This window comes from Doryrhamphus excisus, chromosome 7 (genome assembly GCF_030265055.1).
Source record: "Doryrhamphus excisus isolate RoL2022-K1 chromosome 7, RoL_Dexc_1.0, whole genome shotgun sequence".
In the NCBI taxonomy this organism is placed as follows: Eukaryota; Metazoa; Chordata; class Actinopteri; order Syngnathiformes; family Syngnathidae; genus Doryrhamphus; species Doryrhamphus excisus.
In genome coordinates, this window is record NC_080472.1 from 8898376 (window position 1) to 8924781 (window position 26406).

Sequence of the window (26406 nt, forward strand, 5' to 3'; positions counted from 1 at the left end):
ATCAATTAGTGATGCTCCACTCAAAAGTCCAGTGCCTAATTAGTGGCCGGGGGCGTATTTTGGCATCTGGGGGCCCAAGGCAAACCCAGTCATTGGGGCCCCTCACACCCATGTACTGCACTGTCAAAAGTGGTTTATTTATTAGTATTCAATTTTTACAAAAGGTGAATTTAGGCCACCCTGTTTGTTATCATCTTCAGTTGCTAGTTACATACCCTAAATGCCACAATGATAACATTTCCTGTGAAGTGAACCGGCTTCTACTGTGATTGATTTAACATAGTTTAGCACTTTGAGATGAAAAGCATCTTTCTTAGCGTCATCCCGAAAAATCCTGCATTCTCCTGGCTGTCTGCCGTCGGTCGTTTTTAATAAAATCGCCTTTTTCCTCTTCTCCACTCCAGTGGGGTAACTCTGCATCGGATTTCTCCAAATTGCGCCAAGTTTGTTTTGCTCCAGTATTTTCCAATTGAATAGTAACACGGAATAGTCCATTGCATGAGAAGGAAAGGGGGACCAGTTGAAACGATCAGCATTGATTGTGCATTTTGATGTAGTTTTAAGCCTGTGAATGAAAACTAAAAGAGTAATATGTACTTTCAATCTCATAAGAGCCCCAGGCAATTGTTTACCTAATGGTAAGTCCGCCCCAGTTCAGTGGCACTAATAAACTGCATATATGAAGATGCTTCGTGAGATGAAATATTAATTATATAACATAACTAATACATATCGTGCTAATATTCATATAGAAAATGTTTTTCGCCATAATTATTTAAAACATGACCTTTTGTAGTACATTACCGTGCCATAAGAGGGCACTGTAGTATTTCCTTATTGGTCCGGAGGCCATCCACTGTCTGGAACTGACGTCTATTTTTGTTAACTTCCTTTGCCATCCATCCCCAAATGTTCTCACTTGGATTTAGATCAGGAGAACACACAGAACGGTCCAAAAGAGTGAGCTAATCCCTCTTGAAGAAGTTCTTCATCAGGCAGGCATTGTGAAGTGCAGCGTTGTCCCGTTGGAGAAGCCAGTCCTTACCACAGTCTTCAGTCATGAGCGATGATCCCGGCAACATCTCCACATGGGTCTACCGTTTGACGCCCCTGCACAACCTGAAGCGCCATTGTTCCAATGATGGTGCCCCCTTGGGATCTCTTTGTCATACCGATAACGTGGGACACCATCAGGACAGTCAACATTACATTTACATGAAAGGGAACCTATCATGCTCACTTTCCGACCCGTTGTATTGAGTTGTGGTCTCCTATTGAGCAGCGAATACAATAACCCGCACAGAAAACGGTAATTTTTCATTATTCCACCGATGGCCCCCCTCCGGGCATGCCTGCTCCCAAAGTGCTTCCAAACTATGAACCATAAGGAAGTCCGCCCCTCTGTGACATCACAAAGTGGTGGTTTTACCACACCTTTTGATACTGAGCGTTTTGTGCCAACCTAAACTTCTTTCGGGGCTCACTTCCAAATGTGCAACTTTGAACTTTGAAACATGTTTTAACACAAGAATACAACATTCTAACTACATTTATTGGTCAAGTGGAAAAAGTATAATAGAAAGCTACTTACCATTGAGAAGTATCTTGGAAGTAACTTCTTTTCTTGAGAAACTTCGGACTGTCCAGTCTCTACTTCCGGATTGGATTCGGGATCCAACACATATGGCTGTATGTTAAAAGAGGACATTTTACACAGATACACTTCTGTTTATTATCAACTTAATTTCAGAAAACAACTGATGGAATGATACAGCACTCTACAAGAAGCAATGAAGTCTGTAAAATTAAATAATAAAACAAAAAAATCCAAAAGTTGTTACAACTATAATGATGAAAATTGTCATATTAATGATGATTATAATAATGGTGATATTAATAACAATAATAATGGTAATAATAATAACGATTATAACAATAATGATAATAACAATAATAATATTACAATGATAATAATAACAGGGAAAAACAAGACAGTGGCATGAACATGATTATATCTTGCAAAAAGGGGTAGGCATTTATAAGCTTTTGCTTCAGCCTACTGCTTTTGGGCTTGTGATCAGATAGTTGAATACAAATGTAAATAATGGAAAGTTATATTTTGATTGATGTAAAAAATGCACTGTAATGTTTCATATATTTACCTCCTATAAGTTGGGTTCGGCAGCTGTCCACAAGTCCTCCTGAGCAATTGGGTGTGACCCACCACAGCGGCGTGGACGTGGGTGGAATAAATTGAAACAGACCGTTTTCGTGGGAAGTACAAAATCCAAACAAATAAAGATGGAATAGGTGCAGATTCTGGAAGATCTAGAAATCATTCTGTGTGGGTTATGGTGTGGAGCTGCTTTATAGGAGTCCACAACAAATGAGCATAATAAAGACATCAAAAGTATGTATCTTTTTAAATGTTTTGCCTCCAATACAAAACATTTATGTCCAATTTTTACAAATGTCTAATGTTGTATTTTATCAACATGCGTCCATTTTCTATACCTATACCTATATAAGGTCGGGGTCTGCTGGAACCTATCCCAGTTGGGGTGAGACGCGGGCTACACCCTGGACTGGTTGCCTGAAAAATGAAAAATATTTTCTCCAGAAAATACTTTTAAACCCCAAAAATCTCAATCTCAGTTCTTTTGTATATGTAAAATATGAAGTGCATGTATCTCCAAAGTATTTTGTTTTTCAATCTAAAAAATGAAACATGATTTTGTCTGTCCAAAATTCAAAGGTTGTGGGAACTGAACGGAAGAAGCAGGGAATAACCCAAAGAAAGTAACAACTTGCAAAGAAAAATGATGACTATGACTTTTGCAGAAATAAAGTAGTTTATTAGAATGTACCAGAATGAATAACAAAGGCTGCATCTACATAATGGCACCACATCAAATATGAATTTGTGCATCCAGCATGCTTTGGTGTGGTTCAACGAAAGGCCAATCATAAATCTTGGGTCGGCCGGATAGTTAGAGTTGTCCTTAAATATGAATGACTTATTAAAGGGGACCCATGATGCCTTTAACTTATTAAAGGGGACCCATGATGCCTTTACCACTATTCTGATGCATAAATGTAGTTCAATGTTGTATTCACTTACTAAAACATGCCAGAGTTTCAGATAATGAGGTTTGTGCATTTGAAAGTGAGCCCTAAAAAGTTTGGGATGGCTTGAAACGCTCGGTTTCAAAAGGCGTGGTAAAACTGCCTCTTTGTGATGTCACAGAGGGACGGACTTCCTTATATGGTTCATAGTTAGGAAGCACTTTGGGCGTATGACTTTGGGCTGTGGAATAAATGAAAACAGACCGTTTTCATTTATTTTCATTTTCACTTTCACTTTCACTTTCACTTTCACTTTCACTTTCACTTTCACTTTCATTTTCATTTTCGAAGCACAAATCCAAGGAAATCCAGCCGGAATAGGTGCAGATTCTGGAAAATCTAAAATGTTTTCTGTGCGGGTTATTGTGTGTAGCTGCTCTATAGGAGACCACAACAAAAAATTAGCATAATAGGTCCCCGTCAATGCAGCTTATGATCTCCGAATGTTATTATTATTATATATTATATGCATATAATTTGGTGCTGCCTTGGCGGAGGTCTGCTATTGTGTACTAGTGTTATTTCAAAGCTGTTGTGTGTGTGTATCACAGAGTTTAGATGCGTGGATCGCAATCACTGCAACGCTAGAGCTATAGCGGTTTAAAAAATGGTATGTAAGTTTTTTTTGACCATTATGTGAAATATTATTTATTAAGCGTGATTTCGTTTTATTTGATTTCAAACTCCATGGCGAAAGTTGCTTGTGGCCTGCAGGGTCGTAGGATTTACAGGCACGCAGATTTATTGACGCCACGGGCTACAGATGGCTAAAACGCGGCCAAGCAGGCCTTGAATGTCACCCAGACAGACGCTGGATGATTGATGGCAGCCTCGCTGACCGCCGCCCTTTTGTTTTATTTACGCTCTTTGGGCTCTGCAGCTCATCTAAAATGTATTTCATCTAAAAATGCAAATGACCTTTCATATCATATAAAATGGAATACACATTTCTCCAAATGTTTCAATCTCCAAGAAACATGCTTCTTCATATTTTTGTTTTCTTCTTTACCTCACGTACATGTAAAAAAAATCTTTCTCCAAATGTTGTATATTTTGAAGCATGTATCGCCCAAATCTGAAAAAAAGCAAAAAATTGCAAACATAGTTGCCGTGTGGAACTTACCTGCCAACAAATGCCATGAAAAACATCCTGCCGTGGGGGGGGGGGGGGGTCAGCATGTTTTAAAGCTGCATGCTGGCTGCACGGTGGTCGAGTGGTTAGCGCGCAGACCCGAGTTCAATCCCACCCTCGGCCATCTCTGTGTGGAGTTTGCATGTTCTCCCCGTGCATGCGTGGGTTTTCTCCGGGTACTCCGGTTTCCTCCCACATTCCAAAAACATGCTAGGTTAATTGGCCACTCCAAATTGTCCATAGGTATGAATGTGAGTGTGAATGGTTGTTTGTCTATATGTGCCCTGTGATTGGCTGGCCACCAGTCCAGGGTGTACGCCGCCTCTCGCCCGAAGATAATATTATTATTAATAATAATAATAATAATAATAATTATTATTATATAATAATATATAATTATTATTATAAATAATAATAATAATAATAATAATAATAATAATAATAATAATAATAATAATAATAATAATAATAATAATAATAATAATAATAATAATAATAATAATAATAATAATAATTATTATTATTATTATTATTATTATCATCACTGAGACGGGGGATCTTGGAAATGTCCTGACCTTTCCACCTTATACTGGCCAATATCACTCATCATAAAATACCGATCATGGATGAGCGGTATCGGAATCGGCAGCATAAAACCCTGATCAAAGCATCCCTAATTCAACGAAATGAAGTGTCCGGATTTGGAGAAACATGCTTTTTGTTGAACAGCAACAATGAGCACCCAGCATAGACAGTACAGCATACGTATGCTGCGTTATGAAATCATAAGATTGTGCTTAGAAGTGAATCGGTTGCAAGGTGAGCACTTGCATGAAAACAACGAGAGTAAACAACACTGTGGCCATAAGTGCGTCACTTTTCCCTTCCAGAAGCAATTAACAAGTGCAGCCAATGGGATTTCCATCAGTGCTGTTTGAGGATATTGAGTAATGGGTCTTTAAGAGAGCAACCGGCTTGCACATTAAACATGCGCTCACAAGTTCATTTTCTATGACTGATAGCTCGCCCCCGGCTCTCACTTTCTAATCAATAGCAGTATCACCTTTACTTATTTAAGATGTTGGCTCATTACACTAGCAGCACTCGTGCTATAAGGAGAGCCCGAGGTGAAAATGTAATTAAAAAGATAATATCTTGCTCTGCGTCACACCACTGCAGCATACTGAACATCACTGAGACTGACGTCGGGGTGTTAAGTTACAGTGGCGGGACATGCGTTTACAGCAGGTAAAACTCCTCATCACCACCCAATCAATAACTGGAATCTATTTATTCAAGTCGTTACTGAAATAGTCTCCGCTCACCAAGAAATTGCTCTTCACAAGGTGGAAGTTATTGATTTACACCAAACTTTCCTTCACAAACATACATTACGTAATACATATTCATCTCCAAATATTTAAGAAAAAAAAACAAACATTTATCTTAACACAAAAAATATTTTGGCTTTTCTTCTTAATATCCCCCAAAATTTAAATTATATACAAATATTTTTAAAATATTGTTTAAAAAACACACCTAAATAACAAATACAATGTACTTACAAATGTATTCATACATATTCAAATTGGTCATTTTTACTTTTACTTTCACTTTTTATCATCTGACGGAAAGGACGTGTACAGTGGTTTGAAAAAGTGTTTTCACACGTCCTGATTTATTTTGCATGTTTGTCACACTTAAACGTTTCCGATCATCAAACAAATGTAAATATTAGTTAATGACAACACAACAACAACACTGAGTTCAATTTCTGTAGGCAATCAAGAAATCACTTAAATAGGACCAAGAACAGTGGTGGACCTTCCCAGGAGCAGTCGGCCAACCAAAATGACCCCAAGAGCGCAGCAACGACTCATCCAAGAGGTCACGAAAGACCCCAAAACAACATCCAAAGAACTGCAGGCCTCACTTGCCTCAGTTAAGGTCAGTGTTCATGACCCCATCATAAGAAAGACACTGGGCAAAAACGGCCTGCATGGCAGAGTTCCAAGACCAAAACCACTGCTGAACAAAACATTAAGGCTGTCAGAAAACTTCTTGATGATCCCCAAAACCTAAAAAAAACAACAGCACACACATTAATTACATTGCATAAAGATGCATGGTTTTGTCATGAAAATCCACTCCCAAAGTTTGGAGATAAAGCTTGTGAATGGATGGAGACAACAAACATGTACGTATATCATATTGTGGCGTTCAAGGGTCTTGCTTTGCAGAAAACAACTTTTTTTTGAGAGTGAGACAGAGAAAAGCTTGCTTTTAACTGCTATGCATAGCAACTAAAGTCATGGTGTTACGACAGGCTATGCCAACAACATCACATAACAACACAAGCACAGACAAACAAAGGCACTCCCACTGGTTGGACAGAACAAGGATGCAGATAAGATATGCCTTTATTCCTCCCTCAGTGGGGAAATTTGCAATATAAAGATATGCAGCTCAAACTACAAACGGATGAACCATCCACATCGGCAGCACTGCAAAGCACGCTGGGAACAAGGAAGTGCCCCCAGTGACGTCACAATATTATTTTATATTATGTTATATGTTAATATTTGGGAGTAATCAGTATTGGACAGAATAAAACAGCTTCTCAAACTCTTATCTTACAATCTGAGAAAATAATACTTTTGCAATGTATATAAGGGATGTCCGATAATTATAAATTATAAAAAATTGAAAAAAAATCGCGGGTGGACGAGTGGTTAGCGCGAAGACCTCACAGCTAGGAGACCAGGGTTCAATTCCACCCTCGGCCATCTCTGTGTGGAGTTTGCATATTCTTCCCGTGCATGCGTGGGATTTCTCCGGGTACTCCGGTTTCCTCCCACATTCCAAAAACATGCTAGGTTAATTGGCCACTCCAAATTGTCCATAGGTATGAATGTGAGTGTGAATGGTTGTTTGTCTATATGTGCCCTGTGATTGGCTGGCCACCAGTCCGGGGTAGAAAATGAATTAATATTTTATTTTATTTTATTTTATTTTATTTTATTTTATTTTATTTTATTTTATTTTATTTTATTTTATTTTATTTTATTTTATTTTATTTTATTTTATTGCATTGCATTGCATTGCATTGCATTGCATTGCATTGCATTGCATTGCATTGCATTGCATTGCATTGCATTGCATTGCATTATATTATATTATATACACTGGTCTACAACGTTTTGAAATAAAAAGTGGCTAAATTTCATTTATTTAGCTGAAAATCAATGGATAACTGTGCTGGTTAGCTAATGTATTCAAGATTATTTAATGATATTGCTTCGCATCACAATTGCATTTCTTTATACATTTTTGCTTAAAATAATATTTTAAAATAGGAAATATTTAAGTTCTTCACTTCTTTATCCGTGAAGAAACAAACAAGAAATGTCTTAAGACATCAGGTAGTGGAATATCTTAGCTAAAGTATCACTTAAGACAACCACGTTCCCTGAAGGATCAATTCCCTTTCAGCTGCAGAGTCATCCCTGAACACATTCCAGCAGGAGTCAACAAGCATGGATGGATTCCACTTTCCCTGATATCATTTCTCCATAGCTGCATTGTCCTGGTGGAATCCTTCCCTGTGCTTCATCACCTCCACACTTCCCTGGAAAGAAATCTAGATGGGAATGCACAGTGATATATTGCAGCCAAGGGCTTTGTAGGACTTCATGAGGTTTGCCACCAGCTGCTTATAATGATCTGCCTTGTCATTTACAAGAAACTCTGATGTAGATGTCAATTTGTACAAACCGTTCATGAAATTTCTCGACATGTATGCATTTTGTACACCGCAAATAAAAACATTGATGTCAAAACTCTGAATATATTAAAATGAATGTATTGGAACCAAGAAAAATATCACTACTTTTGTACATTTTGCTCGTAGACCAGTGTGATTGGATATTATTATTATTATTTTTTTTTTAAATAATAATAATAATAATAATTATTATTACTATTATTCTCATTAATAATAATAATAATCCCCACAATGATATTTAGTGCAGTATCCAATCACACTGTAATAATACTTATTTGTTATATTACTAATATATTATTATTATTAGTTCTATTAATAATATTATATTATTAATAATAATTATTATTATTGGGAATATTATAATTATTAAAATATATAATAAATATGATTATGGTAAATAACAATAACACTAATAATTATTATTATATTAATAATATTATATTATATTATTATTATTATAATATATATATAGTAATTGTTATTATGATTATTATGATTATTGTGATTATTATTATGATTATTGTGACTATTGTGATTATTATTATTATTATTATTATTATTATTATTATTATTAATCGAGACTAAATAGTTGCTAGGGCAGACATACAGTACGACTGTGAAATCAGCAATAACAACACTTGTTGTTTTGGACATTGATATCAATACTTTTTTATTAAGACAAGAACTCTTTATTGTTTTTTTTGTAAAAATGTCTATTTATGAACCAATACAAAATGTGTATGGGAATGTGGCGCTCCTTTCCTCCTTTAATACACGTGAACATTTCCCAGGAACAGCAAAAGACAAAATAACAGTTCTAAAAAAAAAGATGAATAAAATCAAAATGAATGACTGGAGTGACACAATTGAAACTTTTTGGGAGCTTCCAAGGCGGCGGTGTGTGACAGTAGTAGCAGTAGTAGTAGTAGTAGTAGTAGGAGGAGGAGGAGCAGTAGTAGTAGCACGACAACTTTTCAGATCCTGGTACAATTGATGTCAACACAAAGCAGTACTTGTACATCGTATTACAGTGCACCAAATATTAGTTAATAAAATACAGAAAAGCATGTCCAACATACAGTAGATGCTCGATGTTTGCTGTTTGGGTGTAAAATGACAACGCTAGCCATTTGGATTGCTTTTACGTCACACATGAACCTCAGGGCGTTATCGGAGAAAAACGTAATACCATTTTTAAACCCACATTTATGGAATTTATGGAACGTTTTTCATGATTTAATCCCGAATAATTCTCACAGAGATACACCAAATGACCCGCTTTGTCATTTAATACTGTGAATGATAATAATTTGGAATATTTATTTCGGAAAAAGGTCTGGTTGGCTTCCACAGTTGATCGTAAATGACTTTTCGTCGTACATTTCTTGAGGGAAAAACAAAAACGAACGCATGCAAATAACATCCTAATTCATCAGTATTGGGGGAATGGATGCTTTTGATTGATGGATTCCTTAATTCAAGATGTCAAGATGTCAGGGTTCTAATGGAAGCTGTCATGTGTGCTCACGCTCAAGGACAAATCGTGCATTGTGATTCCGATAAAGCAACATTACAAACTCAGCTCATAATATTATTTCTTCGATCAGACCAAAACAAAAAAAAATCCACATCAAATCTGTACCCAAATCTGTAAACCTACCAAGCACGTAACAAACACAAAAACAGTGTCGTCATCAGTGTACAGTGTCAAAAGTGCACCACTCAACAAACTAGAAACTCCAGGGTGTCGTGGCGGCGTGACCATGGTATTAAAGCTGTCATACGTACTCAGGACGGTTTGCAAGCATGGCTGCGCTGTCTAGAATTCCCGAATTTCCCTAGAAATCCCGAACACGGCAGTGAAGTGCTAAGCGGCCAATGTGTCCACACGGGCAGCAAGACGTCGTAGTTTTTCCCAACGGTAAACGCAAATAGGAGTCATTATTTTGTATTGTGAGATTTAAAAAAAAAATTACAATTGTTTTTGAAAGACGTGACAAAAAAGTGCAAGTATGGTGCAAAGTTTTGGCCAGTTTTGAATCAAATGTCATCTTTTGCAAATTTTACTGCTTCAGTTTTCACATTCACAGTGCATATTTTGACGATATTGTTGACTTTTATTACAGATTTGATTTGTTTTCCAATATGCACTCAAAAGCAAATAAATACAAATTGTGATTTTAAATTTTTGGTCCGGCCTGTAAACACATATCTGCAAATGTAGAATTTTCCCCAAATTTTGTTTTACAGACACAAATTGTATTATTTCTCTTCAAAGAAAATGTTTCAAAATTAGGATTTACGAGTTTAAGTACCAAATTAGAATCTCTTCCCCCAAAAACAAATTTGGTGTATATTTTCATGCAATTTTGTTTTTATTACAAATTTTGTGTTAACACCACAATTTTCTTTGATCTGTTTTTGGTCTTTTTATTGGAAAAAAATCAGAATATTTTGATACAATTTTTGCATTTTACAAAATTGTGTATTAGTGCCACAATTTTTGTATTTTTCATCTGAAACTTTCTTTGTTTTCTTTTGTTGTGACTTTCACTTTTTTTGGGGGGAGGTTTTTGTACCTTTTTTTTTAAATCAGAAATATGACATTTATCCCCGAATTTTGGTCGTATTTTTGTCATTTTATCCAACAAAATAAATAAATACAAAGTGCCTATAATATTTACAAACATGTACCGCCAAAACTTTCCACACTTTTTTGTTTTGGACTTCTCGGGATTCTAAATTAGGTCAATATTTTTTTTACACATTTCCTGGCTTTTCTTGAGCCAAACTTGCCACATTTTAACATTTCAGAATGTGATTGTGGTTTGCAATGTTTGGATTTTTTTTTCACAAAAAATAATTATTTTATTTAAAAAAAAAACACACAAAAAAGGAGAACATTTAGCGAGACGCTGTATGTGGAACAGCTACATTACGTGAAAGCTAAGAGGAAATTACGGTCGAATGTGATTTTGCTTCCGTTGATTAAACAACAACAACAATAAGGAGAGCTATTTTGATCTTAACGACTCGCTCGGGATGCTGCTTTCCCCGTGAACACATGTGACAAATCCTTAAGAGGCTAGCGCCTTCATGCGTACTAAAGTTCGGTTAATAAACAGTTCATGACTTTTGGCGTTCTGCAGTAAAAAAAGAAGCAATTTTGCTTTGGCAGGAATATGTAAAGCAAGGAATGAAGCACTCACATTCATGCATGCAAAAATTGGAACCATTAAAGGAAAACTGCACTTTAAAAAAAAGTTCCAACCATTTTCTATGTGAGACAACGTCCGGCTTCCCCAGATTCCTTTTTCTGTGTTCTACTGAACATAGCCGCCTCACGTTGGCATGGGAATTCCATTCCCGCAGTCCACCTATGAAGGACTCCATCCATAAACGGCCAACAAGGTTTTCCACTATGTAGTGTAGGAGCACACATTCATCAGAACGTTGAATACTGGTCATTTTAAGCCAAAGTCCATCCAAAGGGGGCCCATTTGCGGTCCCGGCTGTTTTTCATTGGCTTGCGGCACATTCAAAAAATTGAATTAAACAAGGAAAAATCAATAAATAATGTTTGAATGTTATAATAATAAACAAAGAATAAAGTCAAAATGTTATATGAATGAAGGCATCATTATGAGAATGGAAGAAATAAAAAAACAGCTGTAATTTTATGAGAATAAACTCAAAATATGAAGAGGAAAAAAATCATATTTTAGTAAGAAAAAGGTATAATAACATAAATATTATGAGGAAAAACATTTAAATTTAGCAGCATAGAGTTAAAATTTTTAAAAACATCATAAAAAATATATAATATTATGACAATAACCAAAAAATGAATGTCATTTTTTTTTTAATTAGTGGTGGGGAAAAAGTGAGAATGGAATGGGAATAATAATAGAATAATAATATTCCCATTATGAGTATAATATTCCATGTTATCATGAACGTGACAGCTTGTAAAACGTTGTTGGCGGTTTATGGATTGTTTTTTTTAAAAAAGCTTTAAGGGCGGACGAGGTGAATCGCCATCCCAGCATGAGGCGGCTATGGAGAACACAGAGAAGTGGAAAGACGTGTGTGTTCTCGTCTCACATAAGGATCGCGGATGATGGGCACAATTCCAAAAAAAAGTTCTGTTTTTGATGGGAGCAAAAGTGGACAATAATAATAATAAGAATCATAACAACCACAGTCATTGTATTTCTAGTCGTCTGTAAAAAATAGTTTGTAGTAAGGATTCGTGTATAGTACAGTGTTTTGTTATTTACTTTCTATGACTTGTGAGATGACAATAGGGAATTGATTTTTTAAACAAAAAACGAACATTAAACCCCCAGAATGCCGGCCCCCGACTCTGCAGAGTATAAATTGAGCATGGTGGTCGTCCTTTAAGGATAGGATGAATTTTAAAACCGATAGAAAGATAATTGACCGTGGTTTTTTGATGTCACTCTAAAAGGGTGGTGCTGGGCGGGCAGAAAGGGGGCGGGGCATCTACGAGTCCATCACTTCTTCATTGTTATGTACACTAATGGTAAAGCATTCCATGCATTTGTCATCACAGTATACTGGAGTCTTGTTATGCAGGCGACACATTTAGGGAGGAATCCGAAGAGGGGGCTTTGTCATTGTGTCACTTCAAAGCCCTCGTGAGAGAAACACGACAACGGGAGGGGGCGGGGCGATGCAAATGAGCGTCTCACACACGACAACAACAAAAAACCCGAACAAGGCACAGAATTTTCTGCAAAAATGGTTGGACTCGACAACAGCGGGGCAGGGGGGGGAGTGTGTTTAAGAGGGAGTATGGTGAAGAAGATCTCTACAGTGATTTCTGGCACCTGATCCCCCCCCCCCTCTTGGTCTGCTTCCTAAAAACTCTTCCTTTTTGTTTTTTTTTTGTTTGAAACACACAAAAACATTCCACCTACATCTGCGGACTAGACTAGACAAAAGAAGCGTGTCTTTCTTCCCATCTCGGATCGCCTCTCAAAACCTTAACCCCCCCCCCCCCCCCAGAAACAAGAGTGTCCCATAAAGAGGACACTAAAAGATGCGGGGTCCTGCTTTGATTAGATGTAGTACTCCTTCTTTTCGTCAGAGTTGGTGTGACCCCCCTCAGCGTTGATGATGGCTGTGTCTGCGTCGGCGGCGTCGTCCGCCCCTTTGGCTTCGTGCGTGAAGTAGGTACCTGAGGACGAGGGAGGACCATGAACCCGCTGCTCAGGCGACACACAAAAAAGATGCCATGGTGCCCGAAAGCAGTTGATAATGTAAACATTGGTTCATGCGGCCCGCTAACACTAACCTACGTCGTCGTATTTTCTGTTTGTGTGACCTTGTTGGACGCCACCTCAACGCTAATCGTGGAGATTGACTCTCGTTCCGTCTGGTCCTCCTTCCGATGAAGAGTGCTGTGGTTTAAGCTTCTTTGTGACTGCTTAGGGTTGATTGGATACACTTTCATACTGTTGATGGTTCTATTCCCATCGTTATATACACACTCTGCCCTCCGTAGCCCCCCCGGGTTATCACTGGGTTGGAGCAACCTTTGATTGATCTGGTTAATCAGGTATTAACTATTTAATAAGCGAATTTCTGTGACGCAGGATTCCTTATTTGTAAATAGAATATTTTCATCGTTAGAGCATAAAAAACTGTTTACGAACTTCTAAATACGTTTTTAAAAATTGTATTAGAGCCCTCTTGGTATGAAATAACACCCCTATAGTCACCTTACATCCATTCAAGTAAGCATAATAAGAAGTGAAATAGACTACATGGTGGTAGAGTGGTTAGCGTGCAGGCCACAAAGCTTGGAGAGCCACAAAGTTTGGAGACCCGGGTTTGATTCCTCGCTCGCACATCTGCATGTGCGTGGATTATCTCCAGGTACTCTGGTCTCATTCCACAAACATTCATGCTAGGTTAATTGGCGACTCCAAATTGTCCAAAGGTATGAATGTCACCAGTCTCTCGCCAGCTGGGATAGACTCCAGCATAACCGCAATCCCAATGAGGATACGCACCATAGAAATATAATATAGACTGACACACGTTAGCATTGGGAGAGTTCCTTGTTGTTGCTTTTTTTCGATGTCGGATCTGACCAACGGCTGCAACTGTACGTCATAACCCGACACATAGACCGACCGGTGACGACATGAGCGATTGAAGCGACCCGTCTGAGGTACCTTTGTGCCTTGCAAAGTAGCGTCCCAAGACAATGAGTAGACAGAGCATGGCGAAGACCACCACGGCTACGACCCCCCCGATCACCGCATGGTCCACTGTTCTGGGGGCTCCTTCCCCGGCTCGAGAATCTGCAAGAACAAAAGATTTCATTGCATTCAGGCCATCTTTCATGCAGGAAGGACAGTTATGAAGATGAGACACGATGGAAAGCAGATTAGATTTGACGTAAGGCAGATTATGGAAGGCATCTGTCAAGAAAGGACGATAATGACCGTGCGCTCAAAGAGCTCTACCGCCATCCTACATCGCAGACACGTACTCGACTTCATCAGCAAAGCTAATATACTCTTTATCAATGGAAATAATACAACCTCCGTATCCTCGCTCTTAATGGCAACTCATGGTAGAAACCAAATGTTCCAGATGAGTCATTTGGGCCTACTTGTTAATCACTGTGTGCTGTAGCGTTGCTGGAGAAACAAATCTGCTGATCTGATAATTACTTCCCATCTAATCCACATCCAACTCCATCTAATCATCCAGCATTGCCGTAGCCGCCTAGCGGAACCAACGAGCACTTTGGACACCCTGCTTACAGATTTTTCCAGCGAGGGGTGCATCGTGAAAAATGAAAGGATGAAACTCTGCCGCTTTTAAAATTGAATGTACATTTTGCACTGTTCCTTCTTTCGTTAGCCACGTATACATGGACCCAAATATTCCAATTGCATTCGGTTTATTTGCTCACACGGAAAGAATCGAACCTTTGTATACATCTCATTCCCAAAGAAAAGTGCCAATCCGAACATATAATCGGATTCCCAGGGGTGGAATATTCCTTTCCCCAATCCGATGGAGGTATCTTGTACCCACTCAAACGGAAAGTTGTCAGGGTGCCTTCTTCTTCTTCTGTTGTTTATTGGCGGTTGGCAAGCAGCTTTGGTGTGCATTAGCGCCATCTGTGGAACAGAATCTAAACCCTTCTATACGCCATTCACAAGTCCACTTTTATTAAAAAGAAAATATATATCTATATAAAACATGTCCTGAGTTTAATTAGAAAATATTAGCAAGATTGAATTTAATCTTTTCCTATATAAATTTATCCCGGGTGCGTTCTTTCAGCGCATGCTCAGATATGACGTAACACGCAGATCCAGACGTTCTTCGGTTTTAAAAATGGAGGCCAGCAATCCGCACTGGACTGCTGCGTTTCTTTTTGATTCAAACTACATTTCAAGACTGGACGAACGTAAAACTGGCAATATGGAGTTATTCCGACAAGTAGAAGAAAAACTGTTTACGTTTTACTGGGCATGCCCCATTGACTATTCTGTTTGATTATAGCGCCGCATGTAGACAAGAGATTGGAATATTCCTTTCCATGTATACCATTGTTTTCGGAAAGAGGAAAACTCCTCATGTAAACGTGGCTAGTGTCTTACTGTTCAAACCACAGCCTTGAAAGGACAAAATCTTGTCCTTTCAGGCAAAAATTTGGATTCAATGTCATTTTCTATCAGGTACGCACACTGTCAAGATCTTTTGATGGCAAAGCCAAAAAAGCTTTCTGTCTTTGCACACGATGGCATTGTTGAGGTGCATAAGCAACACCTCTTGCAGCGTCCCATTGCTGCTGAGGTTGGACGCGGGAAGACCGTCCATTGAAACGTATTCAAACATGCCGAGGCTTATGGACCAAAAAGACCCAAAAAATGTCACTGGCCCTGAGCCGGAGGATCCCATTGTTACTGTTGTTTAGCTTCTTCAGAACCTTGACGGTTGTCCATTTGGAATTTGCAGGAGAGCACCAAAAATGGGACATTTGAGGGTGGAAGAAAGTTTTTTTTTTTTTCTACGACAGTCCTGTTGGCTTCCAACGTTACTGGCATGACAAGGAGATCCCCGGCACCATCAGGATCCTTCAATGGAAGAAAGGACCTTCGGGTTGTGTAGGGGCGTCAAACGTCTGCCTGAAGGCCCTCGTCTGTGTGCTGAATGCATCTCTTCATGAATCCTTTTCTAATATTCCACACTCCAAAATAAGCCATAGCAGTATTTGCTATGTATCAGTGGACCGATATCAGTATCAGCTGATATCCAAGGCTGCAATATCCTTGGATATCAACCCTTGGGGTTGCTGACAGACGCTGATCAAGGGCTGGATCCTGAGACTTTAGTGGGATATGGTGGCCCCGTCTTTTATTATCGGTCTTTTCCAAGAGTGGACCAGTAACCTGTCGCGTTCCTGGCACATTGTGTTTCTTTTATCTTGTACATTTAAACCATTTCTAAGGACTTGGGTAGAAATTCTAGTAAAAGCAAGAACGTGCGTTGGGCGTTCTTAGCAATCTGTTCACGTACGGAGTGGCACATCATACATTAGCTGTCGTAGCTGAAAAACACCCTCCACTCTCCAGCCTGGAGTGGGAGGTGGAGGGGAGTCCAGCGGGACACATTTTACTAATGAATCCCATAAGGGAAAACAGGAAAAAAAATGATAGCATTAGCCGTCACCCGCTTCGAAACAAGAAGAGCAGCCCTGCCTGTCAAAGTAGACGGAATGCTCCCCGTGAAAAATCCAAAAGCGTTCAATTAAAGTGAGAAGACATTCAATTGCTTTCAGGCAGATACACTTGAACATTGTTTCCTATTACGATGTTAATGTGGACTTTGGCCTAAAGGGAAATAGCTGGGACACAAGAAGTGTCAGTTTATGGTCAGTTTATGTTCCAAATTTTCCATGTTTCTTCCTCTCTTCAGCCGAGATTTCATCCAAGTTGCTCGTCTGCTGCTCCAAAAATGAAAAATTCCAAATGTAACCAGATTTTAAAGATACTTCAACATGTAATGACAAAAATCCCAGGCTACCAGTGGTGTCATGGACGATGTGACGTGTGCTGATTGGCCACTCAGTCGCCATACATGACATCAGGCAAACACGCTGCATACTGTATCTCGCAAGATCTTGGTCAAATCTCACGAGATGTCAGCTCAATGAGCATCTCAAGCTGGGGCGCGGTGTCACACAGGGAAGAATGTCATGACTTCAATCACATAAATCAAACAGATGACACAGATTTTAGCCAAATTTGGCAAAAATCAGAGACCACACATTTCAGCCAAGTAGTGCACCATACGTTGTGCTTTATGATACAGGAGTATTATGGTGAATGTAATGTATGTTTGGCTCTTTCTTATACAGCAATCCCTCACCACTATACATTTTGAATTATGTGGTTTATGAATTATGCATCGTTTTCAACAATCGTTTTTCAACAACTCACTAAATGTACTGCAAAAAGGTCAGTAAGGATAATTCATAATGCCGCCTACAGAGAACATACTAACTCCTTATTTCTAAAATCACAAATACTTCAACTTGGTGATATGGTTCATCTTCAAACTGCTAAAATAATGCATAAGGCTAAAAAATAAGCAATTAGCTAAAAATGTCATCCAATACTCTACAAGAGAGGAGAAATATGATCTCAGGGAAGAAGTACATTTGAAACACTTCTATGCTAGGACTACGTTATGCTAGCCATAGCATTTCAGTATGTGGAATCAAACTATGGAATGGATTGAGTAAGGAAATCAAACAATGCACAACGATGAGCCAATTCAAGAAACAATACAAGCAGTTGATGTTTGCTAAATACAAGGATGAAGAGTCTTGAACCAGTCATGATGTGCTATATATATCACTATATTGACACTTACTATGGTACCCATTATGGCATTGGATGCTCATATCACCTCCTACTTTGGTATGAGGTACATTATTAAAAAAAAAAAAAAAAAAAAAATTAATTAAAAAATAAAAATTAATAAAAAAAAGTACTTAAATGATATTAGGAAAGCAGGAAGTGAACAAATGTAACAGTTAGTGATTGTAAAGTACCAGATGGAGGGGTAGGATTTAATAAGCTTTGCTTCTTCCTACTCCTTTTGGACATGTGGAACTGGGAACTGATTATGGGATGCACTCAATGGTAATCTGATGCATGTTCTAATGAAATTAAACCATTACCATTACAATATAATCATAAATACTGTATTAGTATCACTCTCTGGACAAAACCCATTTATTAGACTAAAATACATATGTCAAACTTCGACAAACGCTGTGGAACTGGTTGAAAAATAGCATTCAGTTGGCCCGCCTTGAAGACCTTATGAAAGAAAGTGGTTACAGCGCTCTCCATTATGAAGCAATTCCTCCAGTAATAGCATGTGACAACCATTCTTAATAAAAGTGCCAAATTCAGACCCAAAGTCCAAATATTTTAACTCTACATGACTACATAACCATTACACGCTGTCTGTACAAAATAAGACAAGACGGTCAAAAGCCATCATTTTGACTATAGCAAAGCTTGCTGGGAAATGCGTCATCTGCCAATCTTCCGGGTTACACATCTCATGGATTGCGATGTGTTTACCCGGACGTTGAGAGATTCAACAATCCCTTTATTGAAAGCAACAACTACGCCAAAATAACCAGAATATATCCACAGAAAGGAAAGTCGAAATTTAAAGCAAGAACGAATGGACACAAACCCCACTCCGATGTAAAAATGAGGGTGGGAGGTCATGTTTTGGCCCCCTCTGCAATCAAGTTAGACACAGCGGTCTAGAATATGCATATGATGCTCAGTACACATATAAGGCGCATTGTCAATTTTTGAGGAAATGAAAGGCTTTTATGTGCATATATGGTATTTAACATCTTAGCATATCCAAATGTGTTGCATCCTTTCAGTTTTTACTAAGTGGTCCTTGCTGGGAAAATATTTGGACACCCAACTGACTTTTGTGAGTGAGTTTACCCTGAAATGGATTCAGTCCCATTATTTCCTACTGGAACGGGAAATGAATGTAAATCCCACAGGTGGTCACGGGTGGATCAGTATTGTGCAGTTGTGAACATAAGCAGGTATTTTCAAGTTGAGTTTTCGGTCTGAGAAGAGAGACAATTCGGTGGGTAAAATGGAAAGTTTGCGTGAATGTCCTATCTGAATACTGCTGTTTAATAACTACCCGCCATGGCACATGGAAAACATCTGCTGTCATTTCCTGAAAGCACTCACAGATATTTGCCACTGAAACCATAGAAAGCAATTTGCATGTGATATCAGCAACATCACTTTCCATGCAATTACTGCTGCCCAGTCAAATACAGTACATTTGTGTTATTTGCTTACAAACTGCTGGATTGATGCCATACGTTTAAGGAGATCATTTAGACATTGCTGTTCCCTAAATGTCTTTTTTTTTTCCTGCTGCATGGTACCTACTTGGCTTGCTACGATGCCGCTCATGCATTTCCTGTGGCAAAACCTCAAGAGTCTCAAGGACAGTTTACAATTGAATTGAAACAGGAGTAGACACAAACAATTGCAATGCCAGCGCCAAAGAGAGAACGATTAGCGGCCATCGGAAGTTTAGTGAAGTCGAAGTGACGTGGGTGTTCCGAGTTCAGTTTTAGCTTGGTGGGGGTACTGTCGTAGCCCGTGTTAGGGATTATCGAACCTGTGGTGAGATCATTCAAACCAGCAATAAAAGCCAGTTGTTCTTGCGATCAAGTCTGGTGCTTGTGTGTCTCACCCACCCAAGCGACCAGTGTCAATGACCTCGTGACCAGTGAACAACCCCTGGTGTAGATTCTCAGTCATCAAGATAATCCATAAACGGTTGAATGGAGGGAATTGGACTCTTGTTGTTGGTTGAAAATATTTCACTCTTCATTCCAAAGGCTTCTCTCTACTAACCGAGACATGGCCAGAAGTAAATACAGGAGACCTTTTTCTCGGCCGGTTCTTAGCATGCCCCGTTCCAAGTGATGCATTCCATGCGGCATGGTATTTACAGTTCATCTTGTTGTTTGCAGACATGCAAACCAACACATCACCATCTCAAACCTGACACACCGTGTAACCTCCTTCCATTTTAAAATGTGCCTGAAGGACCGGTGATTAAGCAGGAGTGGTCTTCAAATGAGGTGTCCACGGGGATAAACAAGACGCCAACACGAAGGTGCACTTTCTCATTTTCATAGCACGTGTTGACAGCGAGGACAGGCGCAGATCTCCTAATTGGATCTTCTAATCTGCTAATTAAGCATTAGTCATTTTGCCGGTGTGCCCGCGCTGCCGTTTCAGATAGAGGGGCAATCAGAGGGGGCGAGTGGGCGGGGTGTCATAAGAGCACATTGCCTTGTCAAGATCCACTTCCATGGTGACTCGCCGCCCGCTCTTGCCTTGAAGAGTAAATGTAATTAAAGTCCTCACCAACTTCTTCATTGAACCTATTTAAAACTGTCAGCTGGACCGCCTCTCCTTGTCAGGTAGTCGCGGCATCACGTAAGACCCACTTGGGTGACCACAGCTTATGGAGACTTTTTCCAAGATGTCAGAAAGTGCTTTCATTTCAAAAAATAAAATAAAATAAGACAAGAGTGCTGTTAAAACACTGACAGGAGGGAATAGAGGTTAACTAAAGTAGAGAATCAGACTATTGGTGTAACATTTGGACTGTTAGTACGTCCAAATTTCTCAATTTCTTATTCATTTCAACACCCAGCAAAAGTATTGGTACATGCCCAGGTGTGGCCTATACATTGCTTAAATCCTCAATAAATAGCACTGAATGTCTACTCTCAGTTTCAGACTGGGCAGGACAGGTTTTGCTGCGGCAAGCGCATTTAGAGGTGAAAACAACATGAAAACCCAAGAGCTGTCTATGGGTGAAAAACAATGAAAGATGCGAAATAAACCGAACCATCGCACAAGAAACTTGTCCTGAAGGAGAATGAAAACAAAACCACTGGTGTACTAAGTAATAGGTGTCCAACAGGCAGCACAAGGAGAACGGTTGATGACAGAGACATTGCGAGAGATGTAAACAAAGACCCTAAAATAACTGTTTTACTGGAAGGTTAGAGATTTGAAATTGATTAACAGATTTGAAAAAATTTGATTTGAATTTTTTTGCAAACAAATTTGAATGCGGGGCTGCACGGCGGACGAGTGGTTAGCGTGCAGATCTCACTAGGAGGCTAGGAGACCTGGGTTCAATTCCACCCTCGGCCATCTCTGTGTGGAGTTTACATGTTCTCCCCGTGCATGCGTGGGTTTTCTCCGGGTACTCCGGTTTCCTCCCACATTCCAAAAACATGCTAGGTTAATTGGCCACTCCAAATTGTCCATAGGTATGAATGTGAGTGTGAATGGTTGTTTGTCTATATGTGCCCTGTGATTGGCTGGCCACCAGTCCAGGGTGTACCCCGCCTCTCGCCCAAAGACAGCTGGGATAGGCTCCAGCACCCCTGTGACCCCTCGTGAGGAAAGAATGAATGAATTTAAATGCAGTACACTTCTATACTACTAAGTACGTATAATTGTCCCAATAAAAATAAATATCCGTCCTTGACTTTTCTGTGTTTCTTTTCATTCAAGTAATGATGAAAACATGTTTTAAAAACAGATTTTCACGTTTTTTACTTTTGCCAGAGTGGTTGTGCAAACCGCAGGAACAATAACGACGCAGTTGATGATGTGATCGTAAGAATAAGAAGAAATGATCTGACTGGCTGTAAACTTAAATCTTCGGCCTTACGAGGAGGCAAGCAAACATCCAAAGTCGTTCCAGGAATAAACCAACAACACACGAGCTCTCGAGGAGTCGTGTACCTTTTTCCCTAATGGAGCCGTTCATCACTTATCTAATCAGGGCCGGTTTTCATCCAAAATGTAATATAATTATGGGCTGTAAGCGTTCTCGGGATATTACTGCTGTATCTAGGCCAGGGCTAGCTGGATAAACACCTTCTAATAATGGCTTTTAGTGGTCTCAGGAGTGACTTATTCCAACACATGGAGGACTCTCAGTGGCTCCCGAGGCCAAATGAGTTTGCGGCTTGTTGCAGAGATGCACATCAGTCCTGTTAATGGGAAAGGGGGACGTTGTTTTCTCTCTTGGGCGTGATTATGAAGCAACTACCCCCCCCCCCCCCCCAAAAAAAAAAAAAAAAAAAATCAGTCTCCCACTTCTATCCCGCCGCTGCCGAGCTGCTTCCAGCTTTTGAACAGCGGCAGGAAAAACTCCCCGGAATAAGAAAATGTCTGGATGAAAGACTGTTTCATAAGGTAAATGTCATGACTCCAATGTACTCATCATGACAAGACAAGAGAGTAAATAAGGTGGTTATAAAGTGGGGAATCTCATGAAGGTCAAAGCGAAAGTAAGGCAGCAGAGGACGTCCTAAATGAAGTCCCGCCACTGTTCTCTGCATATTGATAGTAACGGCAGGAGGCCGCGTGTTTATTCTGGTGCCGCTGAAATGACATTAGGGGCTTTGCGTGCGCATCCCCGGATGGAGTAAGTGTGCCAACCTAAATCAAACGAGCTAATCCTGGGGAAAAGAAGGCCCCAAGACAAAGTCCACTATTTGAATGTGTGAGGTAAACAGCCCGTGGCAAAGAGTGTGCGTGCGGTCAACCGCTCCCCGTCAGCTCTTTTCCCCCATCAGCTTTTCAACCTCCGTCACCTTATCTGCAATTATGAAAAACAAAGACGACAACAAATAAAGTTTTTTGGGAAACTAGGTTGCAGAAAATTTAAAATGCTATGAAAATGAAGTCCATATATTATGGGAATAAAGTCATAATTAGTAGAAGACAATTTACAAGACGACATTTGACAAAAAAAAAAACAAACGAATAAAGTTGTAATTTTTGGAAAATTAGGTTACGGAAAATAAGTAAAGTCACAATTAGGAGGTAAAAAAGTAGTTGGAAAATAAAGAAAACAACAGAAATATAAAAAAACAGCTGGAATTTTATAATAATAAAGTCCAAATATTAAAAATATAAAAAGGCATATTCTGAAGAGAAAACAAGTTGCACTTTTACGAGAATAAACTTGTAATATTATGAGGCAAAAAAATAATTTTAGTAGTAGAAAATGTTTTTAAATATTATGTGAGCCAAGCAAAACAATAACATTAGCAAGGATGCTAACCGCGTGGGATCAAGCTGTGGTCGTAAAGCTGTGGTCATCAAGCTGTGGTCTTCTCAACCAAAACCAAAAAGGTTGAATAATGCAGTTGGCGAATGGGTTGGCAGAGACGAGAGAACCATCAACATCGTTGAAGACGAGGGGCTTCGGGATCCCACATAGATAGCCACAGGTGAGCCATTATACGGCATCGAACACCTTCAAAGGGAACTGTCATCACAAGAATTTATGAACTGTATGGAAATGAAAAGGCAACGTGGTCGGAGCAGCTGGCCAAAGCTACGTTTGATGTACTGACAGGAGGCCGCTGGACAGCAGTAAGCAACCATAACGACCTCCAGGTAACAGCACTTCTGATCGATAATAGCTAGCGGCTGCACTCATTTACGCCAGGAGTAGGGAAATCGGAGGAAAGACATTCCAGAGAAGCATGTGATGTTCCTAAGGAGTGGATAATACACAAGGTTACCATTGCAGGGACTGATACAAATATCATTGTAGTACTTCAATAGAGGCTGCACGGTGGACGAGTGGTTTGCACACAGGCCTCACAGCTAGGAGACCTGAGTTCGATTCCATTATCAGCCATCTCTGTGTGGAGTTTGCATGTTCTCCCCGTGCATGCGTGGGTTTTCTCCGGGTACTCCGGTTTCCTCCCACATTCCAAAAACATGCTAGGTTAATTGGCCACTCCAAATTGTCCATAGGTATGAATGTGAGTGTGAATGGTTGTTTGTCTATATGTGCCCTGTGATTGGCTGGCCACCAGCCCCAAGATAGCTGGGATAGGCTCCAGCACCCCCGCGACACTTGTGAGGATAAGCGGTAGAAAATGAATGAATGTACTTCAATAGATAGTCTACTTCATGAAGCCAAAGGTTCAGTAAATGTGTGATTAATTATGATTAATCATAGGGTAGACAAGTGATTAAACTGATTACTGATAACTTGACAGCACTATCATAAAGTCACAATGCTACGAGATGAAAATTTATGAACATTTTTTTAGAAGAAATTTACGATGGCCAATCAATGCCCCCCCCCACCCCTGATTCATCCAATCAGGGCAGCATATCACACACTATCTTCAACAACAACTATTTCTTACTTTTATTAATGCCTTTCTTCAGTTGTATGCAGATTTGTGTAAATTTGGGGTTCTTGTTTTACCTTCTTTAGATCTGTGGGGCAGCATATCATGCATTGTCTTCAATAAATGCCAATTTATGTAACACGTATGTGTGGTGCTTTATTGGAACTGCTTTTATTCTCCCTGGGTTCAACCAAGCAGCAGGACACCGAAGTACGTCTGGTGTGACTTTTACCTTTGCCTTCCGGAGTTTAATCACGTGACCGCCAAGCTGTGATTTTTGTTGTCGCTGGGTTGAACCAGGAAGAGCAGCATACTCTACACTGTCTTCAACACAAATCTTCCTTATGCGGCAGCGATGTCAAAGTACATCTATTCTAGCGTATAGCCACGCTTCTCATAGTTTAATCACCTGATGGCGCCTCTAATTGTCTGCAGATTTTTGCAAATTTTGAGTCCAGTGACGCCCGCAGGCTGAGTTGATGATAAATGAGCTTCTTTATTTGCACATGGACACCAGCTCCAAGCAATTTCCATGGTAATACGGCTTACTAGAGCATCACACGCCACCTGAGATGAGGCGCGTCCGAAGAAATTAGGCTTGAGGAAGTCCATGCAAATAAGAAGACTTAAGACAGGAGATCTCCTCGTAGTTAATAAATAGTAAGAAAAGCTTCAAATTTTTGCCTTCTTTTTTCAGGTTAAAAAACATTATTATTTATTATATTATTTACAAAATGTAAAAAATATATATTTTAAATATAGACACACTCATAGGCCACACTTCTGCAATAAAATAACAGCCTACACAATATTGGTATGACAAATTGATGTAAAAATGAGCATAATCATCTTCCCAAAAAGGCTAATGTTCTTATCAGAATCTTGTACTGGATCTTACTGAACAGCTGCTGCGCTTATTTTACATGCTATCATACGCCGGAATGACTCGGCACGATCCTCCACGAGTGCTAATGCCCTAACAGTTGGCGAGTGGCTGCAGGTGTCTCGTTTCCAGCAGGTAGCAGAAGCGGCTGACAGATGGAGATGATTGACAGCCTGCGATTGATGGCAAATTGTCTCAAGAGCATCTGGTCCACAAACAGTTGTGCTACATGCGAGGAGAAAATAACATTTACTGGATGTATGCACGGCGCATGGGCGACACGGTATTAAATCCATATTGCGAAGGTTATTGCTGCTTCTTACGACAGCGATAAAAGTCATAATATTGCTGCTGACGTGTGCTGTAATTTACTGCGTCATTTTCAGTTTTCGAATTACAGTAATCTTAGCGGTTCAATATTCATGCGTCAGTTTTTCAAAAACATATGAATTAATAAATCATGCTGTTTTGTGGTTGAATACAAATTATTATTTGATACGCATTTAAGCTAATGTTACGTATGTTTGCTTAAATTAAATGAAATAAAAAACAAATATAATACATTCAGACGATACATTCAAATGTATTGTGCAGATATGTAGTATTCCACACTGGTCACTAGGTGGCAGTAATGTTACACCAGGGAAGGAAGTCTCCCAATGCTAACGTGTGAGTCTATATTATGTTGACGAAGCTGAGTAATAGGAGTGTAAATGTGACTATAGGGGTGTTATTTTATGTCTTGAGGGCTCTAATGTAAAAAAAAACATATCTAGAAGGCAGGTTTGCTATGCTTCAGCTGTGGAAACTCAACTAGAAACAGGAGTTGCACAATTAGCAACAAACTTCACTTTCCTGCCCTGTCAATATCAAACCGCATTATTATCGACATGAATGTGATATTATTATTGTAAATTTCATCATTCCTGTCAAACACGCAGCAACAGGAAATCCATAACAACACTTGTGGTTGTGTGGTGGTCATTATCCACTTGGTGTTCCTGTCATTTCATTTCTGTTGCGGTCCAAATGTTAAACTTTGGTGGTCCACCTGTCATAGTCCCACTGCGAGCATAGCGGCTATTATAGCGCACTCTCTGTTCTTTCACTCCTGTCTTGGATATCGGAGCGCCGCTCAATTATCCCACTCCTTTCTCCCG

At 39.4% G+C, this 26406-nt stretch overlaps 1 protein-coding gene across 4 annotated transcripts in view; it reads right to left on the reverse strand.

Annotated features, from left to right (window-relative positions):
- Positions 1-9434: 9434 nt before the first annotated feature.
- cadm1a (cell adhesion molecule 1a) overlaps positions 9435-26406 on the reverse strand; it is a 430900-nt gene continuing 413928 nt past the window's right edge. For all 4 annotated transcript variants that reach the window (XM_058078784.1, XM_058078783.1, XM_058078782.1 and 1 more), the window contains 2 exons: positions 14245-14377; positions 9435-13241 (listed from right to left, as the gene is read on the reverse strand). In XM_058078784.1, the coding sequence (XP_057934767.1) occupies positions 13127-13241; positions 14245-14377 (248 nt within the window). In that variant the 3' untranslated portion in view covers positions 9435-13126. The remainder of the gene's footprint in view (positions 13242-14244; positions 14378-26406) is intronic.